This window comes from Rhinolophus sinicus, linkage group LG11 (genome assembly GCF_036562045.2).
Source record: "Rhinolophus sinicus isolate RSC01 linkage group LG11, ASM3656204v1, whole genome shotgun sequence".
NCBI classification, from domain to species: Eukaryota; Metazoa; Chordata; class Mammalia; order Chiroptera; family Rhinolophidae; genus Rhinolophus; species Rhinolophus sinicus.
In genome coordinates this window covers 4,977,574-4,999,565 of record NC_133760.1, presented here as the reverse complement: position 1 = coordinate 4,999,565, position 21,992 = coordinate 4,977,574, and the positions used below count along the sequence as shown (strand labels likewise).

At 51.9% G+C, this 21,992-nt stretch overlaps 3 protein-coding genes across 3 annotated transcripts; all 3 read left to right on the top strand.

Moving 5' to 3' along the window:
• The first annotated feature begins 536 nt into the window (after positions 1-536).
• Positions 537-1,560, top strand: LOC109452496 (putative G-protein coupled receptor 32). The gene is given in 3 exon segments (XM_074315874.1): positions 537-1,148; positions 1,150-1,230; positions 1,315-1,560. Coding segments are annotated over 3 exon segments (939 nt in total).
• A 4,617-nt stretch (positions 1,561-6,177) lies between these two features.
• On the top strand, positions 6,178-10,081 carry LOC109452495 (putative G-protein coupled receptor GPR32P1). The gene is made up of 3 exons (XM_019741451.2): positions 6,178-6,521; positions 8,174-8,413; positions 9,120-10,081. Exon 3 carries the CDS (start codon positions 9,133-9,135, stop codon positions 9,859-9,861), a length of 729 nt encoding a protein of 242 aa, XP_019597010.2. The 5' UTR covers positions 6,178-6,521; positions 8,174-8,413; positions 9,120-9,132; the 3' UTR covers positions 9,862-10,081.
• A 7,610-nt stretch (positions 10,082-17,691) lies between these two features.
• ACP4 (acid phosphatase 4) lies at positions 17,692-21,768 on the top strand. Its single transcript, XM_019741469.2, has 11 exons — positions 17,692-17,802; positions 17,872-17,976; positions 18,050-18,136; positions 18,899-19,045; positions 19,327-19,425; positions 19,517-19,612; positions 20,274-20,406; positions 20,485-20,567; positions 21,015-21,139; positions 21,335-21,513; positions 21,589-21,768. Exons 1-11 carry the CDS (start codon positions 17,692-17,694, stop codon positions 21,702-21,704), a joined length of 1,281 nt encoding a protein of 426 aa, XP_019597028.2. The 3' UTR covers positions 21,705-21,768.
• The last annotated feature ends 224 nt before the right edge of the window (positions 21,769-21,992 follow it).

The window sequence follows — 21,992 nt, the reverse complement described above, 5'->3', positions numbered from 1 at the left end:
AGTACCCACACTGAAAATATGCAAACTCATAACTCTGACCCCCATCAACAGTAGATTCTCCCCTAGTTTATGTTTGAGTTTGATCACTCTCCAATATCTTTGCAAAGTACAGAGATTTTTACTATTTTGTCCAGATTTTATGCTTTTTTATCTGCAAAGCTATTTGTCTGACAAAATTACTCTGACATTACCAAAAATCAGAAACCCCTCTTTTTAATATTTTAATATTTTTATTTTTCCCCATAGCACTTGTAACCTTGTAAAGTAGTATATCATGGCTGTATTTGTTATATGTATTATATTTCCCTTCTGACATACCCCACTAGGATGTAAGTTCCATGAGGGCTTGTTTTGTTAAATGACTTATTTGCAGTACCTAGAGCAGTATCATAATGACATAATAAGTGCTCAATAAAAATGTACTGAATGGAGAAATAAATAAATAAATAAAGGGGTCTTAGAAGGGACCATGGGCTCTGAAAGGCAGTGAAAGGTAACCTGTGGCTCTGACATGTGGTCTTTCCTGTTCTAGAAAGATGAGCCCTACCTCTGCTCCCAAATGCCTACCTGAGGATCTGGGGTGCCTCCGCTGGCTGACCACAGGCATCTTGTCTGTGTCCTTTGCGGCTGGTATAGTGGTCAGTGGGCTGGTGCTCTGGATGACCCTTTTCCGCATGACCTGCACTGTGACTACTATCTGGATCTTCAACCTGGCCCTTGCCGACTTCACTGTCCTATTGTCTGTGCCCATAACCATATACAGCCTGGCCAGTGGTGAGTGGTTGCTCAAAGACTTGGCCTGCAAGCTCTACCTAGCCTTAGTGGCCCTCACCTTCTTTACCAGCATCTGCCTCCTGGTCCTCATCTCTGTGGACCGTTGCATCACTGTCCTCTACCCTGACTGGGCCTGAAACCACCGCACCGTGCAGCGAGCAAGGTGGCTGGCTGTTGGTGTACGGCTCCTGGCTGCTGTCACCTGCTATCCAGACCTGAAATTCCGGACTACTGGAAAATTCAAAGGATGTACGTACTGCTACTTCAAGTTTAACAGAGAGAATGAGGATTGGAATGGGATGGAGAAGCAAATGGCAGTGACCATCATTCACTTCCTGGTGGGCCTCCTGGTGCCCCTGGCCATCATCAGCACCTTGTGCCTATCTCATCCATGCCAAGCTCCAGCGGGAGGGCTGGGTCCCTGCCAGACGGCCAAAGAGGTTGCTGCTGGTGTCGGTAAGCGCCTGCTTTGTCTTCTGGTTCCCGTTTCACATGGCGCTCTTGGTCCAACTGGGGCTAGAGAAATCTCATGACCCTCAGATGCTCCTCGTCCTCTGGGCTGCATTCTCCTTGGGCGGTCTCAACCCTTTCCTCTATGCCTTTATTGGCAGAGACTTCAAAGAAAAGTTTTTCCAGTCTTTGCCTTCTGCCCTGGCCAGGGCGTTTGGTGAGGAGGGGTTTCTCAATCACCCTGTCCCTGAGATGAAGCCCCCACCGGATGATGGAAACCTTGAAGTGGAAGCTGGAAATTCCTCCTGCTTAGTTTGCAGCTTTTCCCTAGTCTGACTTCCAAGACCCTTCCAAATTCTGACTCTTCTTTCAAGAAGTCTTCCCAGCAACTCTTTATTTCAATCTCTGCATGAGAGGTATCTAGTTATTTCCTGGTATCCATTCTACTCTTCCTTTATAGGAAGACTTCTATTTGTTTTAAAGTGCCCACAGTTAGCCAGAAAAAAAGAGGACTACATTTCCCAGAGTCCTTTGCAACCAGTTATGGCCATGTGACTGCTTTCCGGCCAATAGTATGTGAGTGCAAGTAATCGATGTAACTTCCTTGAAATGCCCTTGAATGGGAGGGGCCTGCCCTATAGTCCTTCCCTTACTATGGTCTAGAACATAAATGTATCAGTTAGTTTTTGCTGCATAACAAAGCTCCCAAAACTTAGAAACTTAAAACCATAACCTTTTATGATTTCTGCGGGTCAGCAATTTGGGCTGGGCTCAGCTGAACAGTTTCTGGTTTTGGCTGCACTTCCTCATGTGGTCAGCTTAGTTACTGCTTCTGGGAGGGGTGGCTGGCTTGCAGTTGGGATGATAGGATTGACTGAGCTATGTGGTTCTCATCGTCCTGCAAGCTGACTGGGAAAGTTTCCAAGAGCAAGAGGGAAATGTGAGATGTAGACTCTGACACTGCACAATGTGACCAGGTTCAATGAGTAGGGGAATAGATTCCACCTCTCAGTGGGGAAATCTGAAAAGCGACATTGAAAAAGAGCATAGATACAGAAAAGCATGTGAAACTGGGGCCATTTGTCCAATTTGCCATAGCATTTGTGGTGGGGAGTCATGTGGAAAGCAACTATGTCCCCATCCTCACCCTGGAATGCACACACCCAGGCTGTGAAAAGACAGTTTTCAATTTCTAGCTCATTGAAGCCACTGCATTTTGTGTCTCTGTGATAGCAGCTGAATCTATACCTTAACTATCACGCTGCCAACCTCTGGAACTTGAGTGAAGCAACATAACAAACTTCCTTATTGTTGAAGCCATTTGGTGTTGGATTTTCTGCTACTTGAAACCCATAGTAGCCCTGCTGATGCGTTCAATAACCACTCCTTTCCAGACACAGAAATCCTAGTGGTCCTTGGACACAGTGGACCATTCCCTTGGTTCTAGGTAGAGGCAAATTTTTTTTTTATCCAAACCAAAAGCTATCCTGTTACTTGTTCACAATTGGAAGAGGCAACTCTGTTCCTGCTCTGATTAGCCGTGAGACCTCTCCTCTCAGAACTTCTGTTCTCTCAACTCTGTACAACAGCAGCAAATGTTTTTATATTTCATGGATGAGGGGTATTAGGAAGGATAGAGGTGCCTTAAAAATAAGCTGGGAAAAGTGGTTTATTCAAAAACAGAACTTAAAAATAACGTAGGCACGTGGTAAAAAGAAAATGATTCTTCCTGTACTTCTAAATCTTCCATTCCAACTTGTTCTCACTAGAGACTGTTTCTTGTGTGTCCTTCCATTATCCTACATCAAGACACAGAGAGAGAGAGAGAGAGAGAGAGAGAGAGAGAGAGAGAGAGAGAGAATTTCACCAATCCCTTATTGATGAGCATTTAGGTTGCTTTTGAATCAGCTGCACTGATATTTTTGAAACTTACAAATCATTCAATACAACCCACATTCCAAACAACACAAACACAGAAGTGGAGGAATTCATTGATTTATCACAGAGTGAACGCCCATGCAACTTAGCCAGCTCATGGACTAGAACAGTGCCAGCCATCCCAACTGTGCCAGCCATCTCCCCCTCCAAAGATAACCTCTACCCTAAATTTTACTGTGAGCCTATTTTGCCTGCCTTTTTACCCTCTGAAAAATTTCATTTGAAACATTTCAAACTTACAGTTACAAGAATAATACAATATGCCTTTCAATTAAATTTATTAAATGTTGGTATTTGCCCATCTCCATAGCCCATATATTTAGCCTCTTCTCTCTCTCTCTCTCTCTCTCAGGCCCATGGAGGGAGCCCCACAGCCGCTGTCATTCAATGAGTCAGTGGTCAGGGCACCTCTGGAAAATTTTGAACCTTTTGTAACTAGGTACAAACATCATATCCAACATGATTAAATTCTTTAATCTGTATTTCTTAAGAACTAGACCATTTCCCCTGCACAACCATAGTATTACCACCCTCAAGAATTTTAACATTGATATTATCTAATAAACAGTCTATATTCAAATTTCCTAGTTGTCCCAATAATGAACTCTATAGCACTTTTTAAAAATCAGGAGCCTCCATGCCCCCCCTCCCCAAAATGGACTGTGTTATTAGGTCAAATATCGTACAGGTTGATTCCCTAAAGCAGAAATAACACAGGCCACATTCAAAATGAGAAATTAATAACAAAGGATAACCGAAAACATTCAGATTGCCTTGGACATTTCCAAACACCCTTCTAAGTAACTCCTGGGTTATACAATAGAATGCAACTGAAGTGCCATTTATTTAGAAATAAGCACACTGCACATCAAAACTTGTGAGGTGGGGCCAAAGCTGCGGAAACTCTAAAGCTTTAAATGCTAATGGGGGCGGGGGAGCTCAAAAGGGGATGAGCAAAGCAAACAATTCAAGAGGCTATAAAGAGAACAATAAAATCAATGAACTAAAAGTTGAAAGAAAGCATTGACAGGTATACTAATGAGGCAACTGACGAAAAAGAAACAGTGGATAATAATAAGAAGCTGGTTCTCTCTCTTTGTTTCTCCAACAATAATATCCTTTTATATGTGTACCTACTGATGTCTTTTGGTGAACACTCCAAGAAGGGAAAATGGCATGACACTCGCTTACGGCTGGGTGACACCTGTCAAGCTGCTTCCATTCTTCGTGCCTCCGTTTCCACCTATGTGAAACAGGATAATAATTGTACCTCTCTCAAACAGTGGCTGTGCCGATTTCGTGCGTTATTGCTGGCAGCGAGGAAGTTTGATGTAACTGTTTGCTATTATTGATAGTCTCATCTGCTAGATTCCTCCTCGGGGACTGGCAGAGTCAGAGGGCGTATTCCACATGGCCAGACTCCGCCACAGGTGGGCTCCGCAAGGCTGTTTCCCACGCTTCGCCATGGCAACCGCGCTGTCAGTCTCTTTGATCTTCTCCTTCTCCGAGGAGAATAGTGGGATCCCGGTGAGGTTTTAAATTTTCATTGATTTTCTAATGAATGCGGTTAAGCAGTCTTTCAAGGAGACGCTGCGGTTTTTTGAGCGGGCTGCAGGATTCTGCAGGAGATCGCCGTGGGGGCCGGGATGGTTGATAAGCGGGTTTTGATTCCCGCCCAGACAGGGCGCAGCACCTTGGCGTGGCCCAGCGAGGGAATCAGCATTTCCTTGGACAGCCTCAGAGAGAGAGGGTTGTGGAAGATGCCCTAAGCCTCAGATTCTTACTGTGCCAAATAGGGACTTAAAATCTTTCTCTAATAAGATTTCCATGAGAACTAAAGAAGGCGATTCCGTCCTCCAGGCATCCTACAAGGACCGCTCGCAGGTATGGATTGCCTCCTGTGCCCCAGGTGCCCTGGACTCCCCAAAGCGGCATCTCATGATTATGTCCATTGTGCAGATGAGAAAATCAAAGCTCAGAGAAGTTCCTACCAAAGGTCACACAGCGCGTGAGTGGTGGTCATGACTGGAAGGGTCTGACTCCACTAATCCATTCAGTCTTGGTTATTGCGCGCTGGTCAGGTGACCGGGCTGGGTTCCAGGCACTAAGAGACAGAAAGGTGGAGACGGGCAGCCGGCTGACTCTGTTAGAGCTCAGTGCTCATAACAGCAATGTTGCCAGGTTCGATTCCCACATGGGCCAGTGAGCTGTGCCCTCCACAACCAGAGTGAAAGCAAGGCCTTGATTTGGAGCTGATGGGTCCTGGAAAAACACACTGCTCCCCAATATTCCCCAATAAATAAAAAATAATAATAATAATAAAAGGTGGAGACAGAGGTCCCTACCGTGGAGAAACTGGCATTCAAGAGGGAGGGGCTGAGATTCCAGGGGGAGGGGCTGAGATTCCAGGGGGAGGGGCTGACATCCGGGGGCGGGGGGGCTTCTTTCAGAGTCTACAGCCTCCACCGCCACGCCATACTCTGTCCCTACAAGTATTGACCGCGTACTTAGTAGGTACAAACCTCTGCCACCCCTTGGGAGTCAAGCGTTCCTGACAAGAACTCAGCCTCTGCCCTCGTGGAATTCGCAGCCTGAGGGAGAGAGCTTTGAACTAATGATCCCACAGGAAGATATTTACCTCCCAGGCAGAAGGGAGGAAGTTACGCTTTTAGTCACTACCTCTGTTTCTCTCAGCGACGAGAGAGGGGAGGCGGAGCCCCAATCTGGCCGAGTTTGAGATGCTCCCAGCCGTGGGAGACAGGCTGTCATCAAAGTCGGAAAATAGCTGTCATGAGACTCCTCACCCCATGACATCTGACACCTTTCCTTGTAACCTGAAACCCCGCACTCCGCTGCAAACTCGGAGGCTCTGTTTCCATAGACGGAGCACGCACTGCTTCCTGATCTTGGCAGCCCTCCGGGGGCAGACGTCCGGGCTCTGGCCAGGGTCACGATGTCAGGGACAGATTCCATCTCAGGACCGTGACTTACTTGTGTGCTGTGGGTCTCCTCGTTCTCATTCTGGTTCATGTGAAATAAAGTGAGGACTGGACAACGTAACAACCTTACACCCTTGTCTATTTCACTTACTTTTGTGTCCCCCACTCCTGGGACACGGCCTGTGGGACATGATGTGCTGTCTCACCCCACTGGTCTCATGCTGACCGAGATCTAGGAATACAGAGTGCTAATAATTCACTCATTTGAAAATGGGGCCTCCCATGTGCCTCCTCCTGTGGTGGGTGATGCTGGGGACCCCAAAGGAATCAGACCAGGACCCTGATCTCAAAAAGTCCACAGAGATGGACACAGACAATGAGCAACCAAGGTGGTCATGGCTGTCACAGAGCCGGTACCAGGTATGTGGGAGCCAGCGGGGAAGTGGTGGGAGGTGGATGTGGGGGCTTTGATGGGCCACAGTGCAAAGCCAGGCTGAGGAGCTGGGACTTTGTCCAGGGGCACTAGGGAGCCATGGGAGGTGTGTGAGGGGAGGAGGCAAGGTCAATACTGGGTGTAGAAAGATCCCTCTGGGACCCCATGGAGGAGTGTTGTGGACAGGAGAAGGCTAAGGTGGGAGTCCAGGGGAAGAGGAGGAAGCCTGAACAGGAACCAGGCTGTGAAGATGGAGAAGCGAGAGTGGGGGCAGGGCAGGACAGACAGACAGGGCTAGAGGGAGTGAAGGGAGGGAGAGGCTGGTACTGAGTGGCCTTTAATCCAGGATCCCTCTCCTCCTCCCTCCCCACCTTGCCCCTCCCCCAGTCTTGGGCACTCCCAGGCCCACAGTAGCCACAAGGTGAGGCCTGGCAAAGCATGGTACCCACTTCCCCTCATGACTCCCCTTCCTTCCTCTTTCCTGGATACCAGCCCCACCCCTCCCACTGCAGGCCTCTCCTTTGGCCATCTGGGTCCAGACCCTCTTCTCTCTGTGGCCTATCCCCAACTTCCTACCACCTTCTCATTCCAGAAACAAACTCAGCAACTGAGTGACAATGTGACCTTCAGAGAGCCTCTATTTGCTGGTCTATAAAATGGGTGTACTAGTTTCTGATGGCTGCTGTAACAAATTCCCACAAATTTGGTGGCTTAAAACAACATAAATTTATCTCAGGATTCTGGGAGTCAGCTGTCCTAAATGAGTCATGAGCTCTAGAAAATCCATTTCCTTTCTTTTTTCCCCCCACTTCATGGCTTACAGCCCCTTCCTCCACCTTCAAAGCCAGCAAGGTACTGTCTTCAAGTCTCTCTCTGTCTCCCTCTTCTACTTATAAGGACCCTGGTGACTACCTTGGGCTCACCTGGATAATCCAGGGTCCTCTCCCTATTTCAGGGCCATCTGCTTAGCATCCTTAAGCTGCCATCTGCACCCTTAACGCTCCTTTGCCATGAAATGTAACATACTCACAGATTCCAGGGATTAAGACGTAGCCATCTTTGGGGCCATTACTCTCCCTACCACAATGGGCAGGGGGATCCTTACTCACACCCATGTATCCATTTATTCAACAATGTTTACTGAGCACCTGCTATGTGCCAGAAACTGCTTTAGGATGAAAATTTCTACTCTTATGGAATTTCTATGTTAGAGCATCGGAAGGAGGGGTGCAGACAGACAATTAAACAATACAAAAATTAAAAATAATACATGATTGTCAGTGCTGTAGAGGGGAAAACAGGAAGGTTAAGGGGAATGCGAGTGATCAGGGGACTGGCTAAAGTGATGGGGTAAAGCAAAGTGCTCCGGGAAGAGAGTACAGCAAGGACAAATGGGTGTGTGTATGTGTGCCTATTCAAGGAACCCCAGAGCAGAAGGAAGGGAAGTGGTAAGCTGTGAGGCTGGTGATGTGGGTGGGGCCACAACAGGCAGGGCTGCAAATGCCAGGCTGAGGGGCTCAGACCTTATCCTGGGAGATGGGAAGACAGTGCCCAGGTGAATGAGCAAATCCATCAGTTCACAAGTGGGGAAACTGAGGCCCATGCTCAGACCCTGCATGGCGGCCCCTCTGATTTCTAGCCAGGCCCTGGCTCCCACTTCCTCTTCTGTCTGCTTGTGAGCTGCCCTGCTCCTCCCCATCCTGAGTCCTCACAAGGAGACCCAGCCCCCAGCTCCTGCTCAAACGTCCTGGAAGACACTTCTCCGCACCTGCTGGAGAGTTCAGGACGAGGGAACAGAGTGGGTAAACTGAGGCCCATGAACAGAGCAGGACCTGCCGATCTCCCGACTTAACATCCAGGCCTCTGAGGTCACACAGACGTGAGTTCAAATCTGGAATCGGTCTCTCCTTTGTCTGCTTTGATTTTGAGCAAGTGAGTCTGTTCCTGGCCTGTTTCCCCACCTGAAAGGCGGTGCTGTTAAGAGCAGCCACCTTGTAGGGCTGGCCACAGCAAGGATCCTGCAGTACTTGAAGGATTCAGGTTTCCTGAGGGAATGGAGGAGGACGGCAGGAGTGAAGGGCATGAGACTGGAGGAGCACTGACTCCGTGAAGTGGGCAGATTTGATGCAATAAGGACAGGAGAAGGGCTGCAGGGGATGATGAGGCCAGAGCCAGACCACCCAGGGTTTCACCCCGGACTGAATTGAAGGGCTAGGACTTTATGCTGAGGCACTGGGGAGCCATGGGAGGCCTGTGAGCAGGGGAGGGGCAGGTCAGCTCTAGATCCATGTGGCGGCTGGACTGGAGGGGGAGACTGGAGGCTGGGAGGTCAGGGAGGAGGCTGGGGTGAGTCCACAGGTGAGATGGAGGCCTGAGCTGGGCCAGTGCACTGGTGACAGAGCAGAGGGGACAGTGTGGAGAGAATCAGAGTGAGATTGACTGTGAGTGCTTAGGGGAGGAAAGGGGGAGAAGTCAGCGTGCCAGGTCTGGGTGGATGGTAAGGCCGTCCTTGAGATGGGGACCTGGGGAAGTTTGGGGAGACGGGTGTGGAACGTGCTAACATGGACACCTGTGGGTCCTGACAGCACCGTGCAGCCCATGGAGGACCCTTCAGAGACTCGGCAGCCAGCAGCCCCCGGAATCCCGTGCCCACCGGAGGCTGTCCTCTTTTTCTTCTACTCTCTGGCTGCCCTTGCCTCCTACCTGCTGGACGTGGTCAGCCACAGCCTGGTTATCCGAGCAGCAGGGCCCCTCCTGCCTCCCCTGCTGTCAGCCGCCTGGTTTGGCTACCAGGCTGCAACCGATGTCGCCTTCACTGTCCTCCTGCCACTGACCCTCATCTGGACACGCTCCAGCTGGCCCCTGGGTGGCACCTCCTGTCCCCTGGACCCTGGCCTGGCTTTCCTGACCTTCTACGCCAGTGGCCGCCTGCTGGCCCGCACAGCCGCTGACCATTGCGCCTCCGTGCTCTGGCCAGTCTGGGCGCTCAACCACCGCGCAGCCCGAAGGGTGGTTCTCTGGGCCAGCGGCTTCTGGCTCCTGGTGCTGGTCCTGGGAACGCCAATGCTGCGAGCCCTGGTGAACCGAGCCCAGCCGTATAATAGGACGCCCGCTGGGGAACAACCCCACTGCTCCTCCAATTCCACACTGAATCAGCTGGTGTTTGGCTTTGGGGTGCCTTTGGGGGTTTTGAGTGCCTTTCACAGCCTCCTGAAGGCCAAGCTGCAGCTGGCAAGGCTCACGGGCAGGCCCCCGCTGCTGGGGATGCCCTGGGCCTCAGGGACCATGTTATTTGCTGGTTCCCCTTCCACCTGCTACTTCTGCTGAGGCTGGTGGGAATGTGGGAGGCCAGGCTGGACATGGAGGAGGTTTGGGTGCTGCTCAGACCCCTGGGGCTCACCCTGGTGGGGGCCAGTGGCTGCCTCAACCCTCTGCTCTACGCATGTGGGGACCAGGCCTTCAGGAGGCAGCTATGCCAGGCCATCTGGCCCTGCCCAGGGGGAGGGTATGAGGAGGACACAGGTGGGGTTGGGCACTGGGGATGGAGGCCCAGCCTTCCTTCAAGGACCTGAAGGGAAATTCCTAGGGAGTTGGGGACAGTGTGGGGCAGGGGAAAGGGAGGGGGTGGGGCTTGCCATCTCTTCAACCTCCAGAATGTGATACACTGAGATGCAGTGAGAGACGGTGAGCAGAATGGGCGGTCACAGAGAGAGATGTAGAGAGGGGCCAGAGACCCAGAAAGAAAGGACAGAGACCCAGAGAGAAGGGGACAGGGACCCACAGAGAAAGCAGGCGAGTGCAAGAAGAGATGCTCAGAGGGAGAAATGGGTGCAACCCAGACACAATAAGATGGCATAGACAGCGGCAGATGGGGCCCAAGGCAGGGAGAGGATGAGACAGACAGGTCAGGCTGCTGGGAGGGCCCAAGTGGGAGACGAAACAGAAAAAGATATGGAGACGAAGACCCAGTGAGAGACAGGAACACGGAGAGCTCTAGGGAGAGATGGAAATAGAACTGGCGTCAGACTGAAGGAGAAGGGAATGAGTGGGGAGAGAGACGGTCGGACAGGGACAGACAGGCAGAGAGAAACAGAGAGATGTGGGCCTGGATCTAAAGACAGGACTAAGACACAGGATAGGGATTTGGAACTAGGATGACTTACCAACTCGGTATTCCTGTGACAGCAATTCCCGGGACATGGGGCTTTCAGGGCTAAAACTGGGAATGTCCCATACACAGAGGGGGCACATTGGTCCCACAGATGGAGCGGGTAACACAGGACAGCACTGAGTTGCCAGATTTCCTGGGTCCTTAGGGCCTTAGTTATCATTCTTCACTTGCTGCATTTGAAATACCCATGGTGGTGGTGGTGATGGTGGTGGTGGGGGACTCACAATGGAGGGGGCTGCTAACCGTCCCTCCAGTGTCTCCGCCCTGGGAACCATGTTGCTTGCCAGTCTTTCGAGTTCAAACTCCCAACGGTTTTCAAACTAAAGGTTAATTTTTGCTCCACGCGGAGTCTTACGTTGTGCCCACAAGGCTACCTCAGAAATGCACTGAGCTCCAGGGGGAAAATCTATCTCTTTCCGTCTTTGAAAAACTAATTAGTGATGCCTCTTGACCCCATCTGTACATTCTAATAGCCGGGGGAGCTTTTAAAATCCAGTCAGTGTCCAGGCCCCATCCCCAAGCGTTGTGGTTTAAGTGGGCCATGGTGGAGTTGGGCTTGGGAGTTTCAAAAGCTCCCCAGGGAAACCCACGTGTGGTGCCACTGGGCTGAGCCCCATCCATCTCCAAGTGCCTGTGGTTGTGAAAATGCACCCTCATTGCTCCCAGAGGACTGAAAAACCCGGCACTAAGTGGTTGAAAACCCTGGGGGATGCAAAGACCAACTTCTTTGTCAATAAATTGCTTGTTTTACAAGCATCGACAGCCAAGACCCACGCTGGGGGCCAGCAGTAGTCAGATCCTACTCTGGATGCACCCCCCCACCCTCAAGTTCCCAGTTACAGCTACCAAGAATGGAAGGGTAGAGTAGTGGGGGGAGGGAGGGAAGGGCGGAAGGCAGATCAACTCACTCTGATAAGGAGGGATTTCCAGGAAGCCTTCCAAAAGGGCTGACACAAAACAGAGGTGGGAAAGGGCACTCCAGGCAGAAGGCACAGCATGTGAAAAGGTACTGGGTCATGGCTTCCCCTTCCCCTTCCCCTTCCCCTTCCCCTTCCCCTTCCCCTTCCCCTTCCCCTTCCCCTTCCCCTTCCCCTTCCCCTTCCCCTTCCCCATCTCCATCTCCATCTCCATCTCTGAGTTATATGTGGTTAAGAATATTCTGGGGTGGGGGCGCATAGCAGGTGGGTGAAATTTTTTTAAAAAAAGAAAGACTGGAGGGAGCCAGGCCACACAGCCTCTAACGCCAGGCTGAGGGGTTGGGACTCTTCTCAAAGGCGGGCTGTAGAGCAATGGGAGGTCTGTGAGTAGGGAGGGAGAGGGTTAATTTTCGGTTTAGAAAGACCCTTGTATGGGCTGGAGGAGAGAGATAGGGGGTGGGGCGAGGGTCCAAAGAGACAGGAAGCTCAGGCAGAGAGGCAGGAAAAAGCAGCGAAGACTCCCTCCCTCGCCTGGTCTCAGAATTATGGTTTTTCGGAAATCCACTTCCCTCCTTGAGCTGGTTAGCTTCTGGCTGGGAAAATAGTCCAACACCGCCCCGGTGTGGCTTTTTGGAGTATTGCAACCAAGGACTCTTAAAAGTAAGGCTATCCTTCAAATCAGAACGCTTGAGAATTAAAGAGGGCGCGATTACCAATTATGCCACAACTGGCCCAAAGTTTTTGTAATCCCTGAGCCAAAATGATAGTGAGATTATGATTCCATTCCTGATTAGAATTTTCTAGGCCTTTCCCGGTAAACCCAAGATGTTTAGTCACCCTATTCAGAAGCTGCCTTCTCAGATCTTGGGCTGAAATGAAATTATTTCTCATCAGATGAGAAAGTGGCTGAAGCTCAGCCAAAGGCTAGGGTGTCACCCATGACATTCCACCTGTGGGGGATGGAGTCAGGGAGTGGGGAGGAGGTTAGTGAGGAGCTGGTAACAGACTCTCTGTCTAGGGCTGTGGACACCTATGGAAGGGGCATTGACAGTGGGTGTTGATGGTTGAATAGGAGTTTGCTAAGAAAAGAAAAAGATGTGTTGATACACTATAATGAAAAAATATGATAACTACAGACCCTTTTCAACTTGCAAAGTCGATTCTTGTCTTTGATCCCAGGCCATCCTTGCTGTGGTTTTCTGGGGTCCATTGGACAAAGATTTTTATCTTTGTTTGATAAGAAAACCAGGGCTCAGAGAAAAGAAATAAATCTGATGTATATAGCAGTTTGTTTTGGCACCAGGTGGTGAATCAGCCCTGCTCTTTCTCTCCTCTGTGCCCTTGCATCCAAAGTTGGAATACCCTTTCACCTCTTGTACACCTCTAAATACTCCTGAAAGACTCCTACTCATCCCTCAAAACTCAGCTTAGATTCTGTGCCCCTCACCTCAAACCTGGGAGTCTGGACCCCCAGCCCCTCCTCCCTCAGACCCAGGAGTCCAGGCCCCCGCCCCTCCTCCCTCAGACCCAGGGGTCTAGGCCCTCCTCCCTCTTACCCAGAGGTGTGAACCTCAAACAGAGTGGCCAGGGTGGTGGCATGGAGCAATATGTGCTGATTCTGTCACATTTATTTGGTCTCAGGCCAGAGTCATGGTTGGGGCAGAGGAAAGGCCTCTTGGATTAGGCTGTCCTGTGTCTTCTCATTGCTGAGCCTAGGAGAGGAAGAGAGACAGCGATACCCAGATACATGGGACAGAAAAAGAAGTCAAGATAACAAAATGGGAACCAAAGAGACAGAGATCCAGCCCGCCACCTCCACCCTCTTCCTGCTCACCTTGTTGAAGAAGTAGATAGAGGCGAGGATGGTGAACATGGCTATGGCCAATGTTACATTCTGGGGGAAGGGAGTCAGAGGTCAGGACCCAACCCCTCCCCCCCAAACCTCCCTTTCCTCACCAGAGCCCTCCTCACTTCTTGAAAGTTCATTGCCATGAGGCCTCAGCTGCACAGTCGCTTGATCTCCCTTTCCTTTTCTTGGGCCTCTGAGAGGGGCATTCAGCCACTGGAACCTGAGAGAGAGTTGTCTGGGAGACCAGAATGGTGGCCATAGTGATGGAGAAGGGCATTCTGGGTAGAGGGGACACTGGGGCAGAGGCTTGGGGAACAGGGGGATTTGGGTGCAGAATGTCCCATGCAGTATTTAAACTTAGAATCTGGACATTTGAGATCAAAGAGCCAGACCCCCAACACAACCCTGAGGTGTTTGTTCCCCTGTAGAGAAGCCATGGGAGGGACAGGGTCAGCCCTGGTGACCAGAAGTATACGGGAGCAGGAGGAGCTGGAAGCCAGGAGAGAAAGTGAGGTGGCCCAGGCACGATTTCCTCTGGCAGTGTCTGCCAAACACAAGGCCAAGAGAAACAGCAGTGGTTAACTGGACATTCCAGAGCCTGGTCACCAGGTTTGGGGGTGAGAGTGGCAATTATAATGGTAGAAATCACGGTGGTGGCAGCAGCTTCCCCACCTCTGGGTCACCCAGATGGTGACGGGCCCATGGCTCTCACAGCGCACCGACTGCCCCTGATTTTTACTCCGCCAGCCCACCTGCTACTTTTGTGGATACATAACTCCTTTTTTTTTTTTCCATCATGCCTTTAGAACTAACTTCCAGAAATACAAAGGAGAAACAGGGCAAGCAATCGTCATTACCCACGGAGATATATATGTATTTCCCCTAGAAGCAGTGATTCAGTATTTGATAATTCAGCATCCCTGGTGACTTTTTACGACATAACTACTGGGAATTATAAGAATCAGCTATAAAATGATATATCAGGACACCAACCAGAAAATTCCAGAAGGCAAGACATTCTACAGGGCAACTGGCATGGTCTCTCCAACAAGACCACATCACAAAACAAAACAAAACAAAGCTAGTGGACTTTCTATATTTTGTAAGGGACTGTTAGCATAAGGACTGCCGCTTTACGGTTAAGATAGGGTTAACAGCCCTGGCAGACCTGGGCTCAAGAACTGTTACTTTAAAGTCAGAGTAAGATTAACAGCCTAACAGCCTTGAGCGTAAAACAACCTAATGGCCTAATTGTTAGTTCCAGGATGTGGGCATAGAGACCAGATGTTTTATCTCCTGATGTGGAAGATTTTGAAACGTATCTATTGTAAACCCTTTGAAGCATAGCACAACCTGCACTCCCTAAGACTTTAGAAATTACAGAATGTCTTAGTTATGTGAGAATTGAAGTCCATACTGTACTCCCTAAGACTTTAGTGATTACTAAGCACCTTAGAACTGCTATAAAAACCCTTAGCTTTGTAGGCTAGGGGTCCTTTGTTGAAACCCGCTGCGTCGGGCAGAGACGGGGACCCCAGCTAGCTGGAAATAAACCTCGCTGTGTGACTTGCATTGTCGTGTGTGTCTCTGTCTTTCTGAGGGGTGAAAGATTCCCGGACTTAACAATTTAAAAAAACCGTAGGAGACATATGACCAGATGGGGTGGGTAATCCTGACTTGGGTTTTGCTTTGGATAAAGCTGCTGTAAGTGATTTTTTTTTTGAGGGGGTTGGTGGGGATTAGGGACATTTGAAAGGAAAGTGAGTATTTGATGAGATGCAAATGTTATTGACACGAAAAGGAGAATGTTAACTGAAAAACACAGGTTACAACATTGCATGTCTGGTATGATCTCATTTTGGTAAAAAGTACGTATGTGAAAAAAAGTGCATTGAAAAATCTGGAAGAATGCCATGTCTCATTGTTGCAGCGGAAAGCAGGAGGCACAACTCCAAAGGGTTTAACTGGAGAGAATTTCATGCAGGGACCATGTTCAGAGATGGCAGGAGGGGACAGCACACCAGCTTAGCAAAAGCAGGGACCTGCTACCACCCTGTGGGGGTGAACTGTGTCCCCCAAAAGGCTTGTTCAAGTCCTCACCCCTAGGACCTGTGAATGTGACTTTGTTTGGAAATAGGGTCTTTACAGATGCAATGAAGTTGCAACCAGTGCCCTTATAAGAAGCGACCCAGAGACAGCCACCCCCATAGAACACCACATGACGAAGGAGGCAGAGAGCTAAGGGTCTGCAGGTCAAGGAACACCAAGGGTTGCCAGCAACGCCATACACTAGGGGAGAGGCCTGGGACACACCCTTCCTGACAGTCCTCAGAAGAAACCATCCCTGCCGGCACCTTGATTTTGGACTTTTGGACTTCTGATTTCCAGAACTGTGAGAGAATACATTTGTGGTGTCTAAGCCACCCAGTTTGTGGTCATTTCTTATGGCAGCCCTCACCAACTAATACACAATTTCAGGGGTCGAGGGGCAGGAGAGGGACCCATGTCACCTGAGCCCCTAGAGACAGGGGGCCCGCGATGGGAACTACAGGAGGAGCCAGCACCACATGCCCTCAGAGCTCCTGCTCCCCTTAATGACTGTCCCCAACTGGAATCCAGAGGGCAGGGGCCAGGACAGAGCTGAAGACGGAGACCCATCTTGAGGGCGCAGAGCAGGATGGGGAAGGGCAGGAAGTGGGTCAGAGGGCCGGGCAGACGCAGGGTACAACCAGGCTGTTTCCCGTATTTACCTGTGCGATGGGCTGAATAATGGCGCCTGTGATGCCCACATCCTGACCCCCAGAACCTGTGAACACGTTCCCTCACATGGCTAGAGGGCCTTTGCAGAGGTGACTATGTGAAGGATCTTGAGATGGGTTGTGTCTTAGTCCATTAAAGCTGCTCTAACAGAATACGAGACTCAGGGTTTCTAAACAACAGAAATGTGTTTTCACAGTGCGGGAGGCTGCAAACCCAAGATCAAGGCTCAGGCCAATTAGATGTGTGATGAGAGCCCACTTCCTGGTTCATAGGTGGCCAACTTCTCCCTGTGTCCTTACATGGCGGAAGTGGGGAGGGGGCTCTCTGGGGTCCCTTTTATAAGGGCACTGATGCCATTCATGAGGGCCCCACCCTCATGACCTAACCATGTCCCAAAGGCACCCCCTCCTAATACCATCACCTCATGGGGGGTTAGGATTTCAACCTGTGGAGTTTGGGGGGGGCACAGGAAGCAGGCTGAAGAGGCATCTTTATTTATTTAAAGAACGTTACCCAGGAGCTAGCCTCCAAGGTATCTAGGGTATCTATGGAGTCTCACCTCCTGGCGTCCCGGCTGACAGCTTGACTGCAACCTCATGAGACACCCTGAGCCAGAATCACCCAGCTAAGCCACTGTCCAATCCCTGATCCACAAGAACTGTGAGAGAGATTAAATGGCTATTGTCTTAAGCCACTAAGTTTTAGGGTAATTTGTTACCAAGCAATAAACAACGACCACTATTTAGCAGTTACTCCTCAAAATCCTGTTCTAAGTGCTGTGTATATTAGAACGTTCAAGTCTCAAGGCAATAGATTGTGCTTGTTCCCATTTTATGAATGAGGAAACTAAGCACAGAGAGGAGAGGTAACTTGCCCAAAGCCACACAGCTTGTAAATTATGAAGTTGAGGTTTGAACCCAGCCTGTCCAACTCCAGGATCTGTGTGTTTAGCCACTTGTCCATGCTGGCTTTGGCCAGCTATGGGTGGCGCCGGAGAAAGTGAAATCAAGAATCCTAAGAAAGCCTCAAAGAGCCCCAACATTTAAAGGGTGAGAAAAGGAAGAACAGACTGGGGTGAGGAAGGGAGCAGAGAATGTGTGAGTCTAGAATGTGAGGTGGGACGGTGGTTTCTCTTTCTGCTTCTGTGCCCAGCTTAAGAGCACTTGGGTTCAAATCCCAGTTTTGCCCACCACTCACTAGCTGTTTTCCCTCAGTTAAATTACTTAATCCTTCTGTGCCTCAGTTTCCCCATCTGCACCAATGGATTTAGTGAAAGCTGTATCAACCCCTCCTGGGGTTGTGGTAAAGATGAAATGGGTTAGCCCACAGGTTAATCCGAAGAGAGAGCTGCCGGGGAAGCATGCTGGGACCTGCTCCCCTGGGGGTGCTGGGGAGAGGAAATGAGCAGGTGAGGCTGAGGCACAGACAGCAGGATGAGCTCAGCGTCTGGCGGTGCGGACATGGCTGGGTCAGGGTTCCAGGGCCACCCCGCGGCCGGATCTCTCCTGCTCCTGCTGATGTTCCTGCCCCAGGCCCTGATGGAAGAAGGACCCCTGGTGTTCGTGGCTGTGGTGAGGTGTCCCCACCCCAGCCTGGCTTCTCATCTCCCCAGGCCGGCCCTGACCCAGTCCCCTCCCTAGGTGTTCCGCCATGGTGACCGGGCCCCGCTGGCCTCCTACCCCAAGGACCCACACAAGGAGGCTGTTTCCACCCTGTGGCCACGTGGTCTGGGCCAGTTGACCTCGGTGAGAAGCTGGGGGTGGGTGCAAGGGGTGGGGCACAGTGGGGAGGGGTCTGCTGAGCCTGCTCTGTCCCTAGGAGGGGGTTCTCCAGCAGCTGGAGTTGGGCCGCTTCCTGAGGAGTCGCTATGAGGCTTTTCTGAGCCCCAAGTACCAGCGGGAGGAGGTACTGCCACCTTGACCTTCACCCAGCCTCCTGACCTTCAACCTCTGACCTCCACTGACTCCAACACTCTCTTTGGGCCTCCACCTCTGGTTTTTGACCCCATCAAAAACCCTATGATTTATACCCTATGTCTGATCTCTGACCCTGACTCATCGATTAACCCACACCCACCTCTGGCCCCATCTCAACCTGAGTAATATCTTGACCTTTGACCTCTGACACCAAAACTTGATTGATTTTGTCTTTGACCATCATTGAATCAACTTGCCCTCCTGACCTCTTATCTTTGACCTCTACCCTTGATCATCAAATCTGACTTTCCTTTCCTATCTCCTCCTCTGTCTTCTGACATCACTCCATTAGGATCATTCTTCCTGACCTCCGACCTCTGATTCTTAATAGACATGCATTGAACTCTGACCCCACGTCTTCCAACTGCCTGTCTAATCTTGGCCTCCAGCTTCCAGCCATTCTGATCTTCTTTTCTGACTTTCATTGACTCAACTGACCACCTTAACCCTACATGCATACCTAACATTTGACCTCCAACCCGACAGTTCCTGATATTCACCTCTGACCCTTGATCCCACCTTTCTACACAGGCCAGACACTCAAACTTTCCCTGAGTTTTGACTCCCAACCCCTGACCTTTGACCCCAAAATGAATCCAAAGCGTTTGGTTTGTCACTGCAGCTGACCTCTGACCCCGACTGTGGTCCTCTGGTAACTGTGGTCCCCTCGCCTGTGCTCTCCCCACCTCAGGTGTACGTTCGCAGCACAGACTTTGACCGGACGCTGGAGAGTGCTCAGGCCAACCTCGCAGGGCTGTTCCCCGAGGCTGCCCCGGGGCGCCCTGAGGCGGCCTGGAGGCCCATCCCTGTGCACACGGTGCCCGTCACTGAGGACAAGGTCAGGGGGCCTGTCAGGGCCAGTGGGAGAGGGATGGAGAGAGGCAGAGCCCCGAGGAGAGGGCCAGAGGCTTGCAGAGGTGGCGCTGGGTCTGGCTGGGTGGCTCCCGGGAGTCTGAGCCAGCTCAGAGCAGAAAGACCTTCCGGGGTCACAGCTGTGCAGACTGGTGAGCCACCAACCCCACGCTGTGCAGCCAGATCTGGGAGAGACAGGGCCCCACAGCCCCGACTCCTCGGGCCCCCGTCACACTGCTATCCCCTCTGAGCTTCATTTCCTCCCAGCTGCTGAGGTTCCCCACGCGCAGTTGTCCCCGATACCACGAGCTGCTGCGCGAGGCCACCGAGGCTGCTGAATACCAGACAGCCCTGGAGGGCTGGACGGTGAGCAGGGCAGGGAAGACCAGGCTGCTGGGAGCCGGCTGGCGGGCGGGGCCTGGCGATTTTCAGACTCACCCCGCCCCCATGCATCCAGGGCTTCCTGACGCACCTGGAGAACTTCACAGGGCTGTCATTGGTCGGGGAGCCGCTCCGCAGGGCGTGGAAAGTTCTGGACACACTGATGTGCCAGGTGAGGCCCCACCCCACCCAGCCAGCCAAGTGGTTCAAATCTCAGCTTTGCTGCTCACTACCAGTGTTCCCTCAGGCGTCATTTAACATTTAGTACCTTGGTTTCCCATGTGCACAATGGGCTGGTGACACCTATAGCAACACCACCTGGGGTTGCTGTGAAGCCTGAAACGGGTTCATCCATGCGATGCACTTAGAATAGCACCTGGCATGTGGGTTTGAGGCTATGTGTTTGCAATTCCTTTCCCGAGGATCCGTTCTCTGAAAATTGCCCCAAACCAAACTTTGGGCAGCCAGAGCTGACCTGAAATGGCACGGTGCTTTCCATAGTTCTTGCTTCCCCCACATTGTGGGAATGTTCTTAATTGCACAGTGGGAATAGCAATGTGTGTGATTTAGGGGCTACACCTCTGGCCCTAAGGGCGTCTGGACTGTGGAATGATGGTCATTACCATTGTTAATTAATAATTGTTACTGCGCACACCATAACTTCCTGAAGGGACTCAGCCCATCAGGGGTTCAGATGAGAGGTAGAGAGAGGACTGCAGGTAATGGGACAGCACAGACACAGGGTGGGGGGGGGACTAAGGGGAGGAAGGGAGCATGAAAAGCTCAGGACATCCGTTACTCTGTCCTCTCTCCCTCTCTCCCTCTCTCTCCAGCGAGCCCACGGTCTTCCCCTCCCATCCTGGGCCTCCCCGGATGTCCTGCGGACGCTAGCCCAGATTTCAGCTTTGGATATTGGGGCCCATGTGGGTCCACCCCGGGCAGCAGAGAAGGCCCAGCTGACAGGGGGTGAGGTGCGGGGTTGGGAGGCTGGGAGGCCGAGGGGCCTTCCTCTGGGGTCCTCAGCACCCTGTCTTGCCCTCTCAGGGATCCTTCTGGATGCCATCCTTGCCAACTTCTCTCGGGTCCAGCGCCTGGGGCTGCCCCTCAAGATGGTTATGTACTCAGCTGTGAGTGTTTGGGAAGGGAGGCTGTGAGCGCCACGGGGCACAGGGATGAGGGGATGGCGGTCTGGGTGAGGAACCGCCGGTGGTCTCAATGGAGCCTCAGCCCACAGCCCTGGGTAACTCTTATCTCCAAACCATACTCTCAGACCATACAGCACTAGAGGCATTGAGTCTGGAAGGTGGGGGGAGATGGTGTTCAGAGAGAAAGAATTTAGCTCTTCTAGGAGGACAGGCTGTTTAATTGAGCTGTCCAACCATATTTTGCATCTATTTGACCAATCTTTGTTAAATGATTATCTGTAACTGATATAATCAGGGTGAGTCGATTTGGGAGGGGGTTCTAGGGGTTCTGGGGGACACGTGGGAGGCAGCTGGATGCACGAGTCTAGAGTTCAGGGGAGAGAGGACACCAGGAGAGGAGTCCGTCTCAGTCCCGGGATCCGCCTGCAGCACGACAGCACTCTGCTGGCCCTCCAGGGGGCCCTGGGTCTCTACGATGGGCACACCCCACCGTATGCTGCCTGCCTCGGCTTCGAGTTCCGGAAGCACCTTGGGGACCCGGAGGAAGATGCAGGGTGAGGAGGGGGAGGCGCCGGGAATGGGCTGGACAGAACTCTCAAGAGGCAGGACGTGGTGGCGGGCAGAGGTGCTGGGACGGCATTAGGAGGTTGGTAGGAAGGGGTCAGGGGCTTTCAGCTGCTCTTCTGATTTAAGGTGTCAGGGGAGGCGAGGGGAACGCCTGGGCGCCACGGCCTCCTGTCTCCCTACAGGAACATCACCGTCTCCCTCTTCTACCGCAACGACTCCGCTGGCCTGCCCCTGAGCCTCAGTCTCCCTGGGTGCCCGGCCCCCTGCCCATTAGGCCGCTTCCGCCAGCTGACCGCCCAGGCCCGGCCTCCCGTTCATGGGGTCCCCTGTCATGGCTCCCATGAACCTGCCCCACCCACAGGTGAGGCCCTCGGTGTTGGAGTGGGAGTGTGGGGGGTCCAAAGCCCTGAGACTCACCCCCACGTTGTCCCCACAGCCACCATGGTGCCCCTGCTGGCCGGGGCTGTGGCCTTGCTGGTGGCACTCAGCGTGGGGCTGGGCCTGCTGGCCTGGAGACCCGGCTGCCTACGGGCCTGGGGAGACCCGGTGTGAAACGAGAAACGGGGCACCCTTCCCCCACTGTTGATCCTGGATCCCAACATGTCTGCTCACCTGCTGCACTGGCCTCCGTGACTGTGTGCCTATGCGCGTGGGGGATGTGGGAGGACCCTGGGCCCAGAAGCTGCAAGTGGATGTGTGCACACGTGTGCGTGGGTGCGTGGAGGGCTGTCTATGTGGTTCAAGTGTAGACATTGGGGTTTCTGCACTGAAGACGTGCAGTGTCTACACTGACAGGCTCCTGTGCATGTGTGCCTGTTACGTGTGGGGGATGTGTATGGG

What these genes read in the sequence shown, in the direction of transcription:
- ACP4 (XM_019741469.2), top strand. Translation starts at nt 17,692, where the DNA reads ATGGCTGGGTCAGGGTTCCAGGGCCACCCCGCGGCCGGATCTCTCCTG. An exon ending in CCCTGGTGTTCGTGGCTGTG is followed by an intron (nt 17,803 to 17,871) that starts GTGAGGTGTCCC and finishes TCCCCTCCCTAG; the next exon opens with GTGTTCCGCCATGGTGACCG. An exon ending in CAGCCCTGGAGGGCTGGACG is followed by an intron (nt 19,426 to 19,516) that starts GTGAGCAGGGCA and finishes CCATGCATCCAG; the next exon opens with GGCTTCCTGACGCACCTGGA.
- LOC109452495 (XM_019741451.2), top strand. Translation starts at nt 9,133, where the DNA reads ATGGAGGACCCTTCAGAGACTCGGCAGCCAGCAGCCCCCGGAATCCCG.